Here is a 22,111-nt window from a genome sequence, read left to right as displayed (position 1 = left end):
ATTTAATTTATTGATAGTAAGCAAAGAATACATTGGATTTGAAAAGTGCACACTATATCATGAGGCTGCTCTAGATAATTATAAATATCAACTCTAAAATCACTACTCTAAGTATTCAGATGCTAACCAGATATTAACATGGGTCACTGTTAGCAGCTTTAGTTACTAAAGGACATTCATCTTCATAACACAAAACACAATGTCAGTATCTTTCATCTAGTCTTAAATACAGTTTATCAGGTTCCACAAGAGGAAAAATCCTTAAGGATTATGCTAAAAAGTTATTTTCTGGATTATTTTTTTAATATTGTATTTATTTATTTTTAGGGAGAGGGGAAAGGAAGGAGAAAGAGAGGGAGAGAAACATCAGTGTGTGGTTGCCTCTTGCACTTCCCCTACCAGGGACCTGGCCAGCAACTCAGGCATGTGCCCTGACTGGGAATCAAACCAGCTACCCTTTGGTTCACAGGCTGGCACTTAATCTACTGAGCCACACCAGCCAGAGCTATTTTCTGGATTATTTATTATATAAATAATATCTGTGGTTCCTTACAATGACCTGTAATGGTTAATTTTATGTGTCAACTTGATTGGGCCATGGGGTACCCAGATATTTGATTAAACATCATTGCAGATGTGTCTGTGAGGTTCTGGATGAGATTGATATTTGAATCAGAAGACTGAATAAAGCAGACAGCCCTCCCCAATGTGGGTGGGACTCATCCAGTCTGTTAAAGGCTTGACTTAGAACAAAGACAGAGTAAAGAAGAACTCTCTCTACCTGGCTGTCTTTGAACTGGATTGTCAGTCTCCTCCTACCTTTGGACTCGGACTGAAACTACACCATAGGCTTTCCTGGTTCTTAGGATTTTGGACTGCCAATCTTGGGACTTCTTAGCTTCCATAACTGCATGAGTCAATGCCTTATAATACCTCTCTCTCTCTCTCTCTCTCTATATATATATATATATATATATATATATATATATATATCATTTTATATATATCTTTTATATATATTTAAAAATCTCATTTTCTCACTCACTCCTATATAGNTCCTATTTGTTCTGTTTCTCTGAAGAACCCCAAGTAACACAAAACCTTTACTCTACTACTTTATCATTATGGTTGACCTTAAATGACATGAAAGTTAGGGGTGCTGACTGCCTTGCACAGTTGAAAATCCACATATAATTTTTGCCTCCCCCTAAACTTCATTGTCCCTCAGCATCCACAAAGGATTAGTACAAGGACCACCCCCTCAAATACCAGAATCTGCAGATGCTCAAGCCCCCTATATGAAGTGGGATAAATCAATGCATACATTTGACCCTCCACCTCCAGACTCCCGACTATGAATTGAAAACAGTATAAGTATTTATTGAAAAAAATGCACATATAAGTGGACCCATGCAGTTCAAACCCTTGCTCAAGGGTCAACTGTATATGACATAAGAATTGTCTTGTTTTTAACCCAATGTTGAAGAAAAATTAACAATGATAACAACTGTGCTAAACATTTCACAATCTCATTTAGTCCTTATAAAAGGGTGTGGGTAGCACTATCATTTTCCCCAATGTAGAGAAAAGAAATCAGGTCCTTCATGATGGGCTGCTTTCTACTGCAGTATCGAAATTCCTAAAATCTTGGTGTTCAACCCAGGAATAGTTTTAACTGTTAATCATACAATATGTCCACTGGGGGTTGGCACTAGAGCCCTCTGTTCACATTAGTCACTCAGGGACTCAAGACTGATGGAGATTAATCTCCACAAACATAGCGCAAGGCTGGCAGCCTGGGGCATCTGTGTCTAAGGACTTTATCAGTCAGGGTCCTGGCAGGAAACAGATGGCATCCCCAAATTAAGCAATTGAAAGAGTGTTTAATAAGGGATTATTTATACAAATGTGGTGAGAGTACAGAAAAGCCACAAGGGAGAGGGCACTACTTGAGGCTGAAACAGGGTGCTTTATACCATCCCTAGGCCCAAAGGGTCCAGGGAAGGAGTGATAGTCAGAACCAGGAACTATATGGAGAGGGTCACCTGACAAGAGCTGTAACTTTTGATCAAAGGACACAACCAGCCTTAAGGGGCCCTGCATCTCCACCTCCCTTCTTTTGATCCCCCTCGAACAAATCCAATGGGAAACTAGAAAGCAAAGGAACCTCTGAAATCTTCCATACAAATCAGCCGCTTCACATAGAGAGAAGAGTGGAGAAGGGTGACAAGTAAGTCTGGAGGGGCACATAGAAGTATGTAAGATAGCCACCAACTATGAGAACTTAGTACAAAGCAAAGATAAAGATTTCAGTAAAGTGTTTGAGCTGCCTGATTTTCAAAAGCTCTTCTGAGTTTTACATACTATTTTCCTAAAATATTACAATTACCAGTGGTAAAAAAAATGTACAGCTAACTTATATATCCACAACAATGAAGGCTAGCTTACATAATTAATAATACTAATTAGCATTTCTTTTAATTTTGTATAAATAAAATTTTTTTTCTACTGTTTACACTCATGTTCCTGCTAAGGGCCCTGGAGATTTCTGAGCAGGGAAACAGCGTAAACTGATCAATGTTTTATTTTGTTTATTTTTATTTATTTAGTTTAAAGATTTAAAAATGCTTTTTATTTTAATTGTTGTTCAAGTACAGTTTTCTGTCTTTTATTCCCATCCCAGCCCATCCCCCCAGTGCTACCCACCTCCCTCCCATTTCCACCCCCCCCTTAGTTGTTGTCCATGCGTCTTTTATACTAGTTCCTGTAAACCCTTCCCCTTTTCCCCTGAAATTCCTTCCCTTCTCCCCTCTGATCACTGTCTGCCTATTCTCTATTTCAGTGTCTTTGGTTATATTTTGCTTGTTTGTTTGTTTTGTTGTTTAGCTTCCTGTTAAAGGTGAGATCATAGGTATCTGTCTTTCACTGCCTGGCTTATTTCACTCAGCATAATATTTTCCAGTTCCATCCATGCTGTTGCAAATGGTAGGAGTTCCTTCTTTTTTGTGCTGCATAGAATTCCATTGTGCATATGTACCATAAATTTTTGATCCATTCATTTACTGACGGGCACCTAGGTTGCTTCCAACTCTTGGCTATTGTAAATTGTGCTGCTATGAACATTGGTTTGCATAGGTTCTTTTGGTTTGGTGTTTCAGGGTTCTTAGGATATAATCCTAGCAGTGAAATTGCCAGGTCAAAAGGTGGATCCATTTTTAGTTGAACTCCTTCAGTCACTTGCTCCCATAGTTCTTGAGTCATTTATTTTGTGCGCAATACTTGCTGCTTTGTACTGAGTGTTCATAAGTGCTAAGTGCTCTTTAATACACTGATGAAGTATTCAGGAAAAGTTAGTTGAATTAACTAATTACGGTTCTTGGTCTTTCCTTCTTCCTCTATCTGCTACTCTCTTATTTTTTCCACTGTTTTTTAGAAACCTGTACCAGCACTCCTCAGTCAGTTCACTGTAATTTCTCTGTTCATAATACAGTTGGAAACAGCTGTTATGACCCTGTTCTCTTTAATTCAAAGGTTCTGTTGTGGGTGGGACAATTTGTTTACTCCCCACTTTTAGAAGCCACTCAACTAGTCTGCCATCCCCCATCATCTTCCTGGTGTCAGCACCCGTATCCCTTATCATGTGTGGGCACAATCTTCCTCAGGAGGGGAAAGGCAGAGCTCCTGCCTTGTTTTATAAGATGATAGATGGAAAGAATGAGAACTGAAATTCAGAGCAGTCAAATTCAGACCACTGCTGTATAAATGCTACTTGTGGACTTCTGGCCAAGATGGAGGTATAGGTAGATACACTTTGCCTCCTCACACAACCAAACGAAGGACAACAACAAATTTAAAATAAAAAAATAACCAGAACTGCCAGAAAAAAAAAAAAAACAAATTGTGTGGAAGTCTGAAAACCAAGGAATTCAAGAAGAAACATTCATCCAGACCTGTAGGAGGGACAGAGATGGGCAGCCAGGGGAGAGAGGATGTGTGGCAAGGCAGTGGCAGGAGGACCAGGGTGGTCCCACATTTGTGTGTGTATAAGTTGGGAGGAAGAACTATGGAGCAAGACAGACTGCGCAACCCAGGGTTCCAGTGCAGGAAAATAAAGCCTCAAAACTTCAGTCTATAAAAACCTCAGTCTATAAAAACCTGTAGGGCTTCAGGTGGCAGAAGAAACTCCCAGCCTCACAGGACAGTTTGTTGAATGGATCCACAGGGTCGTAGAATGTACACAAACCCACCCACCCGGGAATCAGCGCCAGAAGGGCCCAATGTACTTGTGGTTAACAGGGGGAGTTACTGAAAGCCAGCCGAGAGCTGAGCAAGCAGCATTGTTCCCTCTCAGCCACCTCCCCCACAGACAGTGCCTTGGTGAATACCTAAGGCTTCACCCCTCAACAAGCACACTGAGACCAAAAAAAATATGTCCCAAGTGAAAAAACAGATCAAAGCTCCAAAAATAGAACTAAACAATAAGGAGATAACCAACCTATCAGATGCAGAGTTCAAAACACTGGTATTCAGGATGCTCACAGAAACAACTGTGTATGGTCACAAAATAGAGGAAGAAGTGAAGGCTATGCAAAGTGAAATAAAGACAAATATACAGAGAACCAACAGTGATGGGAAGGAAACTGTGGCTCAAATCAACAGTTTGGACCAGAAGGAAGTAATAAACATTCAACCAGAACATATTGAAGAAGCAAGAATTCAAAAAATGAGGAAAGATTTAGGAACCTCCAGGACAACTTTAAACATTCCAGCATCTGAATCATAGGGGTGCCAGAAGAAGAAGAGGAATAGCAAGAAATTGAAAACTTCTTTGAAAACACAATGGAGATCTTCCCTAATCTGGCAAGGGAAATAGACTTCCAGGAAGTCCAGGAAGCTCAGAGTCCCAAAGGATTTGGACCAAGGCACATTGTAATTACATTATGCAAGATGAAAGATAAGGAAAGAATCTTAAAAGCAGCAAGGGAAAAGGAGACAGTTACCTACAAAGGAGTTCCCATAAGACTATCAGCTGATTTCTCAAAAGAAACCTAGCAGGCAAGAAGGGGCTGGGAAGAAGTGCTCCAAGTCATAAAAGGCAAGGACCTACACACAAGATGACTCTATCCAGAAAAGCTATCATTTAGAATGAAAGGGCAGATAAAGTGCTTCCCAGATAAGATCAAGTTAAAGGAGTTCATCATCACCAAGCCCTTATTGTATGAAGTGTTAAAGGGATTTATCTAAGAAAAAGAAGAAGATCAAAAGTACAAACTGTGAAATGATAACAAACTCACAACTATCAACAACTGAACCTAAAAAAAAAAACTAAGCAAACAACTAGAACAAGAACAGATTCACAGAAATGGAGATCACATGGAGGGTTGTCAGCAGGGAGGTCAAGGAGGGAGGATGGGAGAAAATGTACAGGGATTAAGAAGCATAGTGTCAGGTACAAAATAGACAGGGGGAGGTTAAGAATAGCACAGGAAATGGAGAAGCCAAAGAACTTATATGTATGACCCATGGATATGAACTAAGGTGAGGGAATGATGATGGGTGGAATGTCACAGAGCAGAAGGGAATAAAGGGGAGAAAAATATGAGACAACTATAATAATCAAGAAAATACATTTTAAAAATAGAAGAAAAACCATGCTGAGGTTATGTGACGACTTATTATTTATTTTTAAAAATACTAGGAAAACAGAGAAATCTATGCCTGTGTCAAATGCTATGTTCAATGCTGACATGTTATTTCATTTAATCTTCACAATAGTCCTAGGAAATAGGTACCATTATTCCTACTTCATAAATGAGGAAACTGACACCAGCTCAGTGACGAGCAAGGCTAAAATGAAAACCTCTGCCTGCAACTAACTCCATATTCCACATTGTTTTCACAAAGCAGGGTGCTTTAACCAACCAATTCTTCAATGTCAATTTACTTAGGGTGTTTGGAATAAAATATAGGATTTAGAAGGTCAATGGTTTGGGGGCCACTGAGATTTTTTTGAATTACATAACTGTCTGGAGTGGTGCTATTCACATGTGGCCATTTAAATTTAAATTACTTAATATAAAATAAAATTTAAAATTGTTCTTCAGTTGCATTATCCCACATTGGAAAAATCCACATGTGACTATTGGCTACCATAATGGCCTGGGAAGTTTACAGAACATTCCTAGCATTACACAGAGGTTAATGGGATAGCTCTGATCTAGAGGATCCCCAAGAGGCATAGTGAAGTTGTAGGGAATCTTATTATCTTTAAGATCATTACTATCCAGGATACTAGAGGACATTGTAGACCTTTCCATCTCCACTATTAAGACAGGATCAGTTTTTTCTCTGTAAATTCTCCTCCTAAGGTGTACAGGAATAACCGTAACTACTTTATGCAAACTTTTTTACTTATGTTTCCAACTTGGAGAAGAGAGGTTTTTGTTTTGTTTTGCTTGTTTGCTTTTGAACTGTAGGGGACAAAAGACATATAATAAGAATTGGTTTACCTTTTAAGAATTGGTTCAACTAACACTCAAAAAATATAAGGTAAGAAATTTATGTTTAAGAACCGCATCACAATGTGCAGTCATGTAGAAACACTGCACAAAAGGAGTTTACAAATTAAATTATACTCACTACAGGTACAAGTGTGCATTTCCACTAACACAAAGTATTATTTATACCAAATGGTATGTTTCCTGAAAGAAGTCAAAAGCACATACTGAAAAATAAGACAGTTTATGTGTAAAAATTATGAACAAATTAGACATTTGCAAATGAAAGACAAAAAGGAAATAGAGGTGGAAGCAACCCAAGTGCCCACTGGCAGATGGAAGGATAAACAGAAATGCAGTATCTACACATGATGGAATATTAGGCTTAAAAAGGAAGAAAAATTTGACACATGATATAACATGGATGAACCTTAAGGATATTATATGAAGTGAAATAAGCCTGTGATAAAAAGACAAATAATATATTCCTGATACCACTTATATGAGGTATCTAGAGTAGTAAAACTCAGATATAGAAAATAGAATAGTAGTTGCTAGGGGCTGGGAGAAGAGGATACGGGGGATTGTTTACTGGGTACAAAGTTTCAGTTTTATAAGATGAAAAACTTCTGGGGGTTGGTTGAACAACAATGTGAATACACTTAACACTACTGAACTGTACACTTAAAAGTAGTTAAAGTGATCATTTTTAGCCCTGGCTGGTGTAGCTCAGTGGATTGAGCTCGGGCCTGAGAACCAGATGATTGCGGTTTGATTCCCAGTCAGGGCACATGCCTGGGTTGCAGGCCAGTTCCCATCAGGGGACTCACGAGAGGCAACCATACATTGATATTTCTCTCCTTCTCTCCTTCCCTTCCCCTCTAAAGATAAATAAATAAAATCTTAAAAATAAAGAGTAAGTGGAACAACAACAAAAAACGATAATTTTTGTTATGTGTTTTGCTACAGTTAATCATAATTAACAATAGCGAAATGAATGCATGCCTTTCTCAGAAAAGCCATCTTACTGCTCTCTTCCTCTACCATTCCATGTTAATCCTACATTCTCTCTAATACAACAAAAGTTCATGATTGCTCTGAAATTTTTAAGATTTAAATAATGAAATATCATAATGATAATGTAAAATATGCAAATACCTGGGTCGGTGGCAGAGATAATTGCTCCAAAAAAGAGACAATCTGTGTAGTAAAATTTATCTGAGAGCTGTCCCACTATCTTCATGAGCTTCACCACACCATACATGAGATTTCTATAAGGAGGGAAGATAAACTATGTCAGAAGAGGAAAAAAAAATAAAAGAAAACTCTCCTAATTGAGTAAACTAGCAAATGTGCAAGCAGAGTAGTACTAGAATACTGTACTTCAAGACAGAGTCATGAAAACATCAGTCAGCTGCTGTGGTTGAACACTTACCAGGAACATGTGCAATTAGACTTTGGCACCAAGTAATAGTTTGCAATTAACATCATCATGCTGAAACCTCTGAATATTCCATTTTTAAAAGTTGTGCTTACTTATAACCTCAAAGTGTGGTCCTCAATTAGCAATAAAGATATCTTAAGCAGCTGGGTAATAGAGAAGAAAGAGAAGGAACCCTGCATAATGGGTAAAAGATTTCTATAGCACCCACAGGAATCTAAGATAGTGTGTTTAAAGTCATGGACATCAGTGGACTGGATTAAGTTGGAGAGGAAAACAAATGAGTTTGCCACAAAGTTCAAGTGAGCAACATTTCCTGCCAAGAATTATTTCAAAAAAAGGGAAGAGGCAAAATTATCTAAACATCCAATTAAAAATCAGTGTACCCATCAACATATCTGGCTTCTTCTTTGCATGGATTTGACAGGCCAGGAGCCGTCCTCCTTATGCTATGCAGAATATGATGTGGTGCAAGAGGGACCATGAAGTTCAATATTTGAACTCCGTCTGGAGCACATTTCCTCAACTAACAAATTGGGAGGAGTGAGGGGTGTTAAAAGACCTAGTGACTTTTACTAAGGTTACTAATGTTACTAAGGTTGTATGTGTGTATATGTGCATGTGTGGGTGTGTGCCTGTGTGTGTACTGGCAGTAGCTGCAGGAGTTAAGGGAATAAAAATAACCACAAAATAGACTCTTTGCACCCTAAAGTCAATCCTCTGATAGTAACATTGATGGTCAGAACCATGTCTTGCTCACCTTTATATTCTGGGTGCCTAGAAAAAGTAGACTAAGATAGGAGCTCAAGAACTATTTGCAGAATTTAATCCTTTTGAGAATAAATAACTGTAGGTTAATGCTTGCTTTACTGTGTGCCAGTCACTGTTCCAGACACCTGAGAAGTTCTATTTCAATTTATAGTTAACTCCATGATACAGATTTGATTTGCCCTTTGTTGCTTATTTCATCTACCTTTTAAATATTTCCTAAAAGCATACCTTCCTCTTCATTTCCTTCTACCACAAACTTAGACATGGTTACCAGATTTCTTTCTGGCAGCTTTTCCCCCATCTTGCTTCCATTATCACCAATGTTTGTTTTCTGAGCATTTCCTCACTTTTGGGCATTATAAGGTTCTCCATCCTCATCTTGTATATATATGCTGCCCCAGCCCTAGAATCAGCCATGCATGCAAAGGGACATGATTCTTTTTATTGGATAATGATATTAGAAACCAAGGCCTAGGAACTAGGTGTAATTCTATTTCATTCTAATTAATGTTAATTTAATTTAAATAGCTACAAATGGCTAATTGCTACCACACTGGACAATGTAGCTATAGATTTTAACTGCAGTTACCATAAATGTCAAAATACTAGACTCTGGTGATTGCCAGGGGCTAGGGGGTGGGGAAATGGGGAACCATAGCTCAGAGCATACAACTTCCAGTAATAAGATTAACAAGTTTTTGAGACCTACAGTATGGTGATTATAGCTAATAATGCTGTGTCATATTCTTGAAATTTGATGAGAGTAGGTCTCAGATGTTCTCACTACAAAAAAAAGAAATGGTAACTATGTGACACAATGGAGGTGTTAGGTAAGCTATGGTGGAAATTATTTTGCAATTTATAAATGTATCAAATCAATACATTGTACATCTTAAACTTACACAATATTATGTGTCAATTATATCTCAATATAGCTGGGGAAATACTGTATTCTGTGGACCCATGTGGATCCCATCTCTTTGGAAAATGTGTTAAGTTATATGATAAAGCTTCCCTTACCCGATAATGAAGCAGGAAACGGCAGTCCCCAAAAAGGCGTAAGCCAGAATAGACCCAAGATTTCTGAAAAAGTGTCTCTGAATTTAAAAAAAAAGCAGGGATCAAATTGTAATTTTTGACAGTAAGCATTAGAAACACATTAATAGTCTCTAAAAAGTAAAACTTTACTTACTGCTTCTATGATATCAAGTCGTAATTGAAGTTACTCCTGAATAATGCTATTTAGCCTTAAACATCATGTTTTTTAAATATCCTTTGTCTTACCAATCACTGAGGAAGCAAGCAAGGGCTCAGTAAATTTCAGGCAAAACTACTGCAGCTACTTTTATTAAATTACATTAAATGTTTGTGTTTGTGTACACACATGCACATGTATAAGTACAGCAATCATTTCCATATATTGAAACCAAACCATTTTACTTTAGCGATTCAGCTAGTCACTTCCAGTTCTGGTGGAACCTTAGAAGATCATTACAGATATAAGTTTCAAACTAATAAAATATGAAAATGCTATCTAAGGAGGTTTCTGCTTAATTCAGTTTCAGAAAACAGAATGTCCTAAGTATCTGCTCATGGCATCTATGGTGTCTCCTGATATTCATCTGGATTAATCTTTAGAGCCTAGGAAATATAGATGTGAAGAAATGAGAAACAACTAGTTCCACTTAAGATGGGCATTTTTAAGTATATATATGTATATAAGTATGTACATTAATATACTTACAGTGATACAAGGTGTAGTAATTATTCAGAAAGAGGGGGCGAAACTGTAGTCCTCTAATTGTCTCTGTTCATTTATTGGCTACCTTAAAATGCACATACACAAATATACACACATGCACAGGTTTACTTCTCATAAATCACTGTGCCTGTGGGATATTCTGATGGGGGAAAATCACTGTTCTTGGGATTCTGAGGCATGGTTCTTACTCTTTAAGGCATTAGCTGTTTTCATTCTACAATCAAAACTATTTACCAAAAACAAACAAGCAAAATCCCCCAAACATCTTAATTAAACAGGGGCTAGGAACACTTTATCTTAAAATTAAAAAATGCAGGAGAGTTCTAGCATGCCAGCTGAGCAACATCAGGAACACACGGGGCACAAGAAGAACTCAGCCTGGATTGAGTAGCCACCATGAAGTACTACCAGACAAAGGACTGCAGGCACCCTCTGGCATGCATTCCAGAGGATCTGAGTAGTTTTGTTTGTTTTTCCCTAATGTTTGCCTCTCTCTGAGGCTGAAGAAGGTACCAAGGAATACCTGCTGTCCCTGAGCCACCTACTCAGAAGAGAAGCCTTCAAGGGCTTGCTACACCACAGTCACCAAATGAGGGTGCTGCTTGTACATATTATGGACTCACTATGTTTGCCTCTTAAACCGGTCATTTTTCAAGCTAATGCATGTTATACACCAATGTTTTGAAAAAATAGATTTCAAAAAAATCAACAACTGTGATCTTGTTTGCCTCTAAAAGCCCCATGAAGGGCTTAAATCAGAGAGGGGTTGGAGTGCATCAAGGGTGAAACATGAGACCAATAAAACTTATAGAAAGTATTCAGGAGCAAATTTTAATAGCAGATATATTTTCCCTTGCCACTCAGCTTTCTTTTGGATAACCATTCATATGGTTAGTTTGAATATATTAACTAAATTCATATTAAAGATATTAGTCAAAGCCAAAATTAGTAGTGTAAATCTGCTACCAAAATACATTTATAATATATTCTAAAACCACACATACACACAATTAGGAATCCCCATTTATATCTGCTGATATAAACTGAAATATTATTGCACCTGGAAAAGGTATAACATGCCTCTTATTTATATATTATTACACCTAGTATTTAACTGTATATTTCATGGTTTACAAAAGTACAGTTACTCCTCAAACAATTTAGAGGTTAGGAGCACCCACCTGCCCCAGTAAAAAATCCACATATAACTTTTTACTCCCCCAAAACTTCACTACTAATAGCCTACTGTCGACCAGCCTTGCTGATAACATAAATAGTCGATTAACATATTTTGTACATTGTATGCATTATATATTGTATTCATACAATAAAGTAAGCTACAGAAAACAAAATGTTATTAAGAAAATCATAAGGAAGAGAAATACATTTACAGTATTTGCTGAAAAAATCCACATATTAAGTGGGCACATGCAGTTCAAACTCATGTTGTTCAACAGTCAACTGTAAACTGTACTTTTACATACATTAGCCCATCCATTTCTCACAACAACCCCATCAGAAAAGATATCTAGGTTCAAAGGTTCACATGATGAGAGCTGCCTGAAGTCACACAGAAGTCAAACTGAAGCACCAAATCTGTGAAGCAGGCACTCTGACTTTAGGGCACTGCATTCTCATTACATTGTTTTAGGGACAAAAAAAGCAGGTGTCTACTGGAATCATATCTTTTGTTTTCTTCTTTAGTCATGACAGTACACACAGTCAGGTGCAGTTTAACTGGCCATGACTGGTTCAAGTGTCCCCTGCTTGAGCCTCTTCTTTATAGAATGGAACAAAGAGACAAAAGGAGATGGCATGCCTTGGTACAGCCTTCAAGAATATAAGCCTAAGACAGATCAGTACAAGAAAGTGTGCTTACCATGAAAACCCACCTGACCTACCAGTTCCTGTCATTCCAAGCCTTATATTCCTACTCCTTGGGAAACCTCATCTTCTGCCACTGACAAATTGTAATGTGTATGTGCATCTGTGTTTTCGTTCATTAGAGTGGACTTCACAAGCATTGATTTGGTTTCATATGAAAGCAACTTTGACCACAGTTATTATACATTAAGATTGGTTATTTAAAATACTGAGTTATTCATGACAAAATTTGATCTTTTATGAAAATAAAATTATTTTCTTTTATTATTTTTCTTTTTTATTGTTGTTCAAGTACAATTGTCTCCATTTTCACCTCATCACACCCAGCCACCCCCCCCATCTCCACCTCTCACCCTTGAACTCACCCCCTTTGGCTTTGTCCATGTGTTCTTCATACATGTTCCTTGATGCCCCCCATTATCCCCTATTATCTCTCTCCCTCTTTCTCTCTGGCTACTATCATATTGTTCTTTATTTCAATATCTCTGGTTGTATTTTGCTTGCTTGTTTGTTTTGTTGATTAGGTTCTACTTATAGGTGAGATGAAATGCTATTTGTCTTTTACCACCTGGCTTATTTCACTTACCATAATGCTCTCCAGTTCCATCCATGCTATCGAGAAGGGTAGGAGTTCCTTCTTTCTTTGTGGTGCATAGTATTCCACCGTGTAAATGTACCATTGATTTTTATTGTTATTAAATATATTTTATTGATTAGGTGATTACAGCTTTCCCAATTTTTCCCTTTGTCACCCTCCACCCTGTACTCTCCATTCCCTCCAGCAATCCCCTCTTAGTTCATGTCTATGGGTCATGCATATAAGTTCTTTGGCTTCTTCATTTCCTATACTGTTCTTAACATCCCCCTGTCTATCCTGTAACTACCAACTTATACATTTTAATCTCTGCACCTTTTCCCCTATTCTCTCTCTTCCCCCTCCCAGCTGATAACCCTCCAAATGATCTCCATATCTATGATTCTGTTTCTGTTCTGCTGTTTGCTTAGTTTGTTTTTAAGATTCAATTGTTTATAATTGTGAATTTATTGCTATTTTAATGTTCATCATTTTGATATTATTTTAGGGCAAGGGATATAAAGGACGGAATAAACAAATGGGACTAAATTGAATTAAAAAGCTTCTCCACAACTAAACAAAACATCAACAAAATGAAAAGGAAACCAACTGTATGCTAAAATATATTTGCAAATGATACCTTGGACAATGGTTTGACCTCCAAAATATATAAAGAACACATGACTCCACACCAGGACAACAAACAATCCAATAAAAAAAAATGGCAAAGGACCTGAACACAGACTTTTCCAAGGAGGACATACTATAGCCCAGAGACAAATGAAACCAGACAAATGATGTTGAGCATCATTGCCCATCAGAGATGCAAATGAAACCACAATGCGGGGGCAGGGCTGGGAATATAAGACAGAACACTGTAGTTGAACAAGAATTAAATTAAAAATAAATAAATAAATAAATAAAAATAAAAACAAATAAACAAACAAAAAAACCTACAATGAGATACCACTTCACACTGGTCAGAATGGCCATCATCATCAAATCAATAAACATGTGTTGGCGAGGGTGTGGGGAAAAGGGAACCCTGGTGCACCTTCGGTGAGAATGCAGACTGGTGCAGCCACTGTGGAAAACAGTATAAAATTTCCTCAAAAAAGCAAAAATGGAACTGCCTTTAGACCCAGCAATTTCACTGCTTGGATTATACCCTAAGAAGTCTGAAACACCAATTCAAAAAACCTTATGTACCCCAAATTGATTCATAGCAGCATTATTTACAATAACCAAGTGTTGGAAACAGCCAAAGTGCCCATCAGTAAATGAGTGGATTTAAAAACTGTGGTACACTTACACGATAGAATACTATGCAGCAGAAAGAAAGAACTATCCTTCATCACAGCGTGGACAGAACTGGAGAGTATTGTGCTAAGTGAAATAAGCCAGGAGGTGAAAGACAAATACCGTATGATCTCACCTATAAGAAGAACTTAATCAACAAAACAAACAAACAAAATAGAACCAGAGACATAGAAATAAAAAATAAACTGACAGTGACCAGAGAGTGGGGGGACAGGAGAAAGAAGGGGAAGGGCCCAGTCAAGGAACATATATAAGGATCCATGGTAATGGACAACAGGGTGGGGACTGACTATGGGAGCAGGGGGTGGGCAGGGCAGGGGAGAACAATGGGGGAGGGGTAAATGGGGACAATTCTAATAGAAAAACAATAAAAAATGGGGAAAATACCCTTTGACATTTTATATAATAATAGCTTGGTGATAATGAACTCCTTTAGTTCAGCCTTGTCTGGGAAGTACTTTATCTGCCCTTTCATTCTAAATGATAGCTTTGCTGGACAGAGTAACCTAGGTTGTACGTCTTTGCTTTTCATCACCTTGAATATTTCTTGCTAGTCTCTTCTAGCTGACACAGAAGCTACTTAGCCTATCCTCTTTTTTTACATCCTTTTTTCTTCTTGCTGTTCTGATAGAATGCTTTTTTCTTCCTTATGTTCCAAATCATTGAGTTGATTCTTGGCTTCACCCCCTCCACTGTTGGTTCTCGGTAACATTTTCTGTATTTCATTTAGTGCAACCTTCATTTCTGCCTGGGTCTTTTTTATGCTGCTGAACCCAGTAAGTTCCTTGAACATCCTAATAACTACTATTTTGAACTCTGCATCTGATAGATTGCTTATCTCCATTTCGTTTAGTTCTTTTCCTGGAGTTTTGTTCTGTTCTTTCATTTGGGCCATAGTTTTTGTCTCCTCATTTTGGCAGCCTCCCTGTGTTTGTTTCTATATATTAGGTAGAGCTGCTTTGACTCCCTGTCTTAGTAGTGTGGCCTATTATAGAAAAATGCACTGGTAAGTTGGATGGGGTGGAGCACTAGGTAATCACCAGGGCAGGGCAACCTGTGTGACCTAGATTGATAGAGTCTCAGATATGGTGTTGCTGCTCTGTGACTCTGTGTAGAGGAGGACTCAACAAAGTCACAGTGGCCATTGCCTGGCCTCTGGAGTTTTTTTTTTTCTGGGAGGGTACTGTTCCCCAGCATATGCCCCGATACCAAACACTTCAATTACTCTCTATATGCTACTAGTGCCCTTCAAGCTGCTGTGCTGGTGTTGAAACCCAAAGGGAGTAAGCTTATATAAGTCCTAAGTCTGTTGTGGGGTCTTTAAGAGGAGTCTCTTGAGAATCCCACAGTTTCTTCTGCTGCCCCAAACCCCACTGTTTTTTACAGCCAGAAGTCATGGGGACTTATCTTCCCAGAGGTGGTACCCTCGGCTGGGTGGTCTGGTGTGGAGCTGGGATCTGTCAGTCTCGAGGTATCCCTCTCAATTTTTATCCACTACATATGGGTATGGATCCACCTATTCTGTGTCTCCTCACCTCCACACCTCTCTGTGCATCTCCATATCTTTGCCCATCCTATCCATCTGAATGAATGTGGCCTCTTTAATTCCTTGGTTGTTGGACTTCCACACAGCTCAATTTTCTGATGATTTTGGGTGATATTTGTTTTTTAGTTTACTTGTAATATTTGCTGTGGTTGTGTGTGGAGGCAAGCCATGTTTACCTATGCCTCCATCTTGACCAGAAGTCCTCCCATTTGATCTTAAGAGGAGTTCCCAAATTCTTCATTTAGATAAAGAATAATATTATTCGTATCTATAAAATCATTTCATATCTGTCAATAGATATAGATTCAAATGACTTTGGCAATCCAATAGATTAGTCAGAAAAAAAGAATCATTTTTATACATAAAACATAAATCCAGAGGGAGTGTAGCACAGATGAACACACTTTGCCTTGGCATCAGACAAAGAGGCTATAACCTTGTCTCAGTCCTGCTATATAACCTCAAAGATGTCACTTAATAACTCTGAGTTTAGGTTGATTTTCAGTAAAATGCGAGACACTCTCTACATGTCTGGAAAACAAAATGTATGTGGGGCTTGTGTGCTGAAATGAAGCCTCCCACTCCTCAAGCATCCGTCGTGCAAAGGGGACTTATATTTCATCACCCCTCCCTCAAAGGTGATACAGTAAGTAATAGTCATTTGATCTATGAAGGGGGAGACTGGCTTGACCCTGACTTGCAGTCTTGAACCTCTTGTGCAAGGTGGAAAATTGTTCTTGCCCTTCTAGTCTCCACTCTGTGAGCAAAAGAGGCTGCCTTTAGTGGGTCCAGCAATTTCTAGAATCTCTCCATTTCAGCCTCCATACCTGTGACTGTGACTGACATGGGAGCTAAAGGATATCTGTCTTCAGTCCATGATGTGTAGCAAGGAGCTCTAAAACTAAGGACTAAACTACATCATCCATCATGTGTTACCAGGGACTTTGGGTCATAAATGGATCATTCAATTGCCAGTGAGCTTCTTGTGTCTGTTTATCAATGAGTTGGAAACCTGAGGGAGAAGGGGTGGAAGCTAATCTAATACCCTCACATTCTTAATAGAGTTTGTGTCAGATGGTCCATAAAGAATAACTGTATTTATATTGGTTGGAAATAGTTTTAAAACCTCTGACAATTGCAGAGTTGTTTTTGACAAAAGAACAAGCCTAATACACAGGTATCTTCTCATAAAATGAGTTGGAAATGTCCCCTCCTACATCTTCTGAAAGAGTTTGCATAAAACTAGTATTATTTCTTCATTAATTGCCAGAAAAAAATAGCAGTGGAGACATCTATGTGTGTGGAAGGGTTTTAAATCATGACCTCAATTTCTTTCATTGATATAGGGCTATTCAAGTTTTCCATCTCTTCGCAGTCAGTTTTGGTCATTTGTATCACTCAAGGAATTTTTCCATTTCACCTGTGTTAACACATTTAATTCTACAAAGTTGTTTGTAGTATTCCACTACTGTCCTTTTAATGTCTAAAGGGCCTGTAGTGACGTCCCACCTTTCATTCCTCATATAGGTAGTTTGTTTCTTTTTTTCTGGATTGATATATCTAGAGGTTTATCAATTTAAAAGACATATTCAAGTTCCTCAGGATGTCATTGAGTTGTACTGGCAGCCAAAATTTTCCTTCTCTAGGTTCACTGAAAAAGTTTCCTTTAGTCCCTATTCAGAAAGACAGCTGAACCAAGTTCCTCCCTCGAGGGAGGAAGGCCTTTTAGGAGGTGATATTTTCACAGAATACCCCCACAATGGGGGAGGAAGGGAGCCACTAACACTATTTGAAAAGGTATTCAGTATTTTTAATAATTAGGGGCTTAGGCCCACCTTGCTGCTAAGCACAATGACTCTCAACAATCAGGATGAATTTCTTTAAACTTTTTATTTTGGGGTAATTACAGATTCACAGAAGTTGCAAAGCTAGTACAGAAAGATCCCATGTACCTTTACCCAGTTTTCTCCTCTGGTTATCCCTGTAGTACAACATTAAAACCAGGAAAATTATATTGGTACAATGCATGTGTGTAGTTCTATGTCCTTTTTTTGCATGTGTAGATTCATGTAAGCTCCACTGCAATCAAGATATAGAATAGTTTGCCCTGGCCAGTGAGAATCAGTTGGTTGCAGCATTGCCCCATAAACCACAAAGTCACTGGTTCAATTCCCATTAGGACACATGCCTAGGTTATGGGCTTAGTCCCCAGTCAGGGTACATGTGAGACAGGCGACTGATGTTTCTCTCTTATACCGATGTTTTTCTCCCAGTCTCTCTTCCCCCTCCCCCTCTCATTAGAATAAGTGAGCATGCCCTTGGGTGAGGATAAAAAAAAGATGCAGAACAGTTCTAACAACACAAAAATCTCCTTCATGAGTATGACCCTTCATGACCCTTTGTGGTCATACTAATCCCCCTCTCGCTTCTGCATTCTTTTTTCTCAGAGGTTTTATTTATTTATTTTTAGAGAGAGGGGAAGAGAAGGAGAAAGAGAGTGAGAGAAACATCAATAAGTGGTTGTCTCTCGTGCAGTCCCCACTGGGGACCTGGCCTGCAAGTCAGGCTTGTGTCCCAACTGGGAATTGAACCAGTGACCCTTCGGTTCACAGGCCAGCACTCAATCCATTGAGCCACACCAGCCAGGGCTTGGTCCTGCATTCTTAATCCCTGAAAACCACTAATCTGTTCTCCATTCCTGTATTTTGTCATTTCTAGAATGCTATATAAATGATATAATATAGTATGTGACCTCTTGTGATTAGATTTTTTCACTCAGCAGAATGTCTTTCAGATTCAGCCAGATTGTTGTATGTATGAATACTTTGTTGCATTTTATTGATGAGTAGTATTCCATGGTATGGATGTTAATTTAACCATTCACCTATTGTAGGACATTTTAGTTGTTTCCAGTTTGGGGCTATTACAAATAAAGTTGCTATGAACAATCACATACAAGTTTTTGTGTGAACCTAAGTTTTCATTTCTCTGGGATAAATGCTCAGGAATAAAACTGCTGGGGAATATGGGAATTCCAACTTTAGTTTTACAAGAAACTGCAAAACTTTTTCAGAGTGGCTGTGCCACTTTATATTCCCACTGGCAATGTATGAGAGTCCCAGATTTTAAAACAGAAATAAATCACTGATGATGAGTCAACTATAGGGTCTGGATGGGTACAGAACACAGTAATAAGCAATCTTGGAGATGGAAAAAACTAGAAAATTACACAGGTAAATTAACACAGAGATTCCCATGCTTTAAGAAACACTGGTCAAAAACATCAGACTGCTTACATAATTTAAAGCCTTTCTACCTCTCAAGAGAAAATAAAACTTTAAACCAAGCAATAACACTACTAAAAGGTCAACCAGCAGGAAATCTGTTTGCCATGGGAATTCCTTCCATAGTTTCCATGAAGTTATTGGTAAAGGTAGACCCACTTATGGCATTAGCTGTATATACCACACACATGTACCATCATGAACATTATTTTGAAATGTGTTTATACTTCTTTTTTCAACTATACAAAGTTTTTGTTTTATGATAAATCACCCCATGAATGTCATTATATTGTTATTATCTATGGATAATTTATAATTATTTGTAAGCATGAAGAAAAGAAAATATTTGCAAATTTTCTTACCTTCTTTAAGCTATATCCAGCATGGAAAATAATTGGAGGCAGCAGAATGTTGAAAAAGACCTCTGGATCAAATGTTACCTAAAAGTTTAAAAAGAAAAAAAAGCCCATTATTAGTTTAATGCCAATTGGTGCTATAATATTTGCTTAATATTTTAAGCCATTGGCTAAATTTTGAATATTAAAGCATGTAATATAAATGTGAAAAATCATGAGCTCATTACAAAAGAGAAGTCACAGCTCCCCTGTGGAATAGCAAGTTCTTTTCCACATAGCACTTCTGAGTTCTGCTCTAGGTGTACCATTTAATACGTATTAAGACACAACAGTGGAATGCAGTTTTGAGACCTCAAAGGAAGTTTCTGGTCCATGTTTTTAAACAAGAAATAAAAACATCTTGATTTTTGTCACAGTTCTATGAAGGCTCAACTGCAATAAAAGATGCAGTCATAATTCTTTATTAATTTTCTGGATCTTCCCACAGAATCATTTATAGACATAATTCCACTAAATTTAAGTCTCTTTTGAGTGGTCAGCCTTTTGTGATACATGATGTGACTTAGATCAAAGTCTCCAGTGATGGTAATGGCTTCCTAAACACCAAAATAAATTCAGCAGCTCTAAGGGGACTAAAATCACCTATAGTTTTAATATAGGGAAATCACTGTGAAACTATTAGACAGCAAAAGTCTTATCACATCCAGAAAACACAACCATTCTATAAACCTCCTAACCTTTTAAAAGAATTTGTTCATGTTAGTAGATTAATTGGCTCTTATTTCAATTAATTATTTTACATTTTTGTTCTAATTATTAAGAGTAAAGTTAGCATTTCTCTTTAGAAACTAGGAATGTTAACTATTCTATTTAAAAGTTGAATGGTTCTCTCCAAATTATGCTTTATTCTAGCTTCTTGCTGAAGATAACAGTAGTCTGAAAAGCAGGGACTATCAGAATGAGAAGGGAATTTGGACAATACTTAAATAGATAAGGACACTGGGGCAAATGAGAGTGAGACTTGCTGGAAGTCACCAAACCCAGCAATGTATGAAACAGCACAAGAGTTTCCTCACACCCACTCCATCCCATGCATGTTTATGAAGTGTTGAAAGCCAAGAGCTCAGTAGAACTGCCATTCAGAACATGGAGGAAATGGGCATATTGAATGCTCCAGGTTGAGAATAATTTTCTTTAAGAATTAGGATAGATCTTGAGATTAATAATAATTTAGTTTTTGGAGTAAGGGCTACATTGTATCTTTGACTGCAAGCCTTCACACACAATAATCTTGTTCCATATTAAAAGGGGCTTCCACAACTTGGATCCTCAGACTTTATCCAGAAGCCTTCCTGCTGATAACACCAGATCTATAAGGTAATGGAATATATGAGGATAAATATGAATCTCTTGCTTATGCTGGAAATCACCCAAGTAAGGAGACATAATCCTTTTTCCTGTGGAGTATTTTAGCTACTTCCAACATCAAATGAAAACCAATTTTTGGACTCAAATTCCAAGACAAGAAGACATCTTTCCTCTGAAGAATAAGCCTCTGTTATCAATCACCAATGAGAAGGTACACTCAACAAGTATTTATAGAATATGGCAATAGAACCATGAAGAACTAAGAATTAGTTCTGAACATTGAATAAACAGTCTGAAAGTGAAGCCAATCTTAATAAAGAAACAAGCTCATCCCTAAATCATAACGAAAGACACAGTAAAAAAAAAGATTAGAGATATGAGCTGAATGGTGATGTATAAACCTACTGCACCATCAGTGGCCCAAATCAGCTACTAATCCTAGCAAAACTGAAAGGATCAAACTCAAATCTTGATCCTTCTTTTCCACATCATAGCCCAAAAGCTTCCTAGCAAAACTGAGAAGCAAGAATGCTATCTATGCTCCAGGAATTTGAAATAATTTCTCTCCATAAGTTTGAGACCAAATAGGAAATCAAACACCACATCAGGACAACAACCACTCAGTGTCCCAGCTCACCTTCCTCAGCATGTCATTCTGCTCTACACTGTTGATCTTGCCAGGGCTGATTTCTCCTTTCAAGGTGTATTCAAAGAACTTTCCACTGACATTGACTAATAATGTGCTGAAGGCCCTGTCTTCCTGAGTGCAGCTGAGTGACTTGTCATGGCCACTGGTGGCAGGGGTGCCATACCTCAGGATCACCCCGACGATGAGTCCTGAAACAAAGTGGAAAAAAAACATCAGGCCTGTGGAAGGACAGAGAAAGCATGGACATAAAGGCATGGGTGGTTTGCAACAACTAAGAAACTCAGAAGTTATCTTAGAGCCCAGGTACAGGGTGCGCACTTTAGGATCAACTACACAGTCTCTCAAAAGGTTATGCATCCATCTACTTTTAAGTCCCTCAGCCATTAGGAGGACAAGAAAGGACAGTATGTTTCATGGTTATTATGAAACTTCTTGAAAGTAGTTGAGTACTTTCAACTACTGATTACATCTTGTTTTTCATGCTTTTGGTGAAGGAAGATGGGATGATAAGAAACAATTTGGTTCCTGCTAAGGACAAAACCTTCGAGCTCTTTGATTTGCACCAGCAGCAGCCCTGAGGCCAGTCCTGCTGCCATCTGCAAACAAGGACCCTGGCTGCACAAATTCCTAGCTGCAACAAATGCAATTTGCTTTGCCAT

General features: G+C 38.1%; 1 protein-coding gene across 1 annotated transcript in view; it reads right to left on the bottom strand.

Annotated features, from left to right (window-relative positions):
• Window positions 1-21,693, bottom strand: part of LOC119000655 (sodium/hydrogen exchanger 7-like) — a 36,312-nt gene extending 14,619 nt beyond the window's left edge. Inside the window, 5 exon segments of the mRNA XM_037065734.1 lie at window positions 7,656-7,768; window positions 9,730-9,806; window positions 19,442-19,519; window positions 21,441-21,666; window positions 21,668-21,693. Of these exon segments, the coding sequence (XP_036921629.1) occupies window positions 7,656-7,768; window positions 9,730-9,806; window positions 19,442-19,519; window positions 21,441-21,666; window positions 21,668-21,693 (520 nt within the window).
• Between the last annotated feature and the right edge of the window lie 418 nt (window positions 21,694-22,111).

The sequence above is a fragment of the Sturnira hondurensis genome, unplaced genomic scaffold (assembly GCF_014824575.4).
Source record: "Sturnira hondurensis isolate 20B ecotype Veracruz unplaced genomic scaffold, ASM1482457v3 Scaffold0016098, whole genome shotgun sequence".
NCBI lineage: Eukaryota > Metazoa > Chordata > Mammalia > Chiroptera > Phyllostomidae > Sturnira > Sturnira hondurensis.
This window is presented reverse-complemented; position numbering and strand designations above follow the sequence as displayed.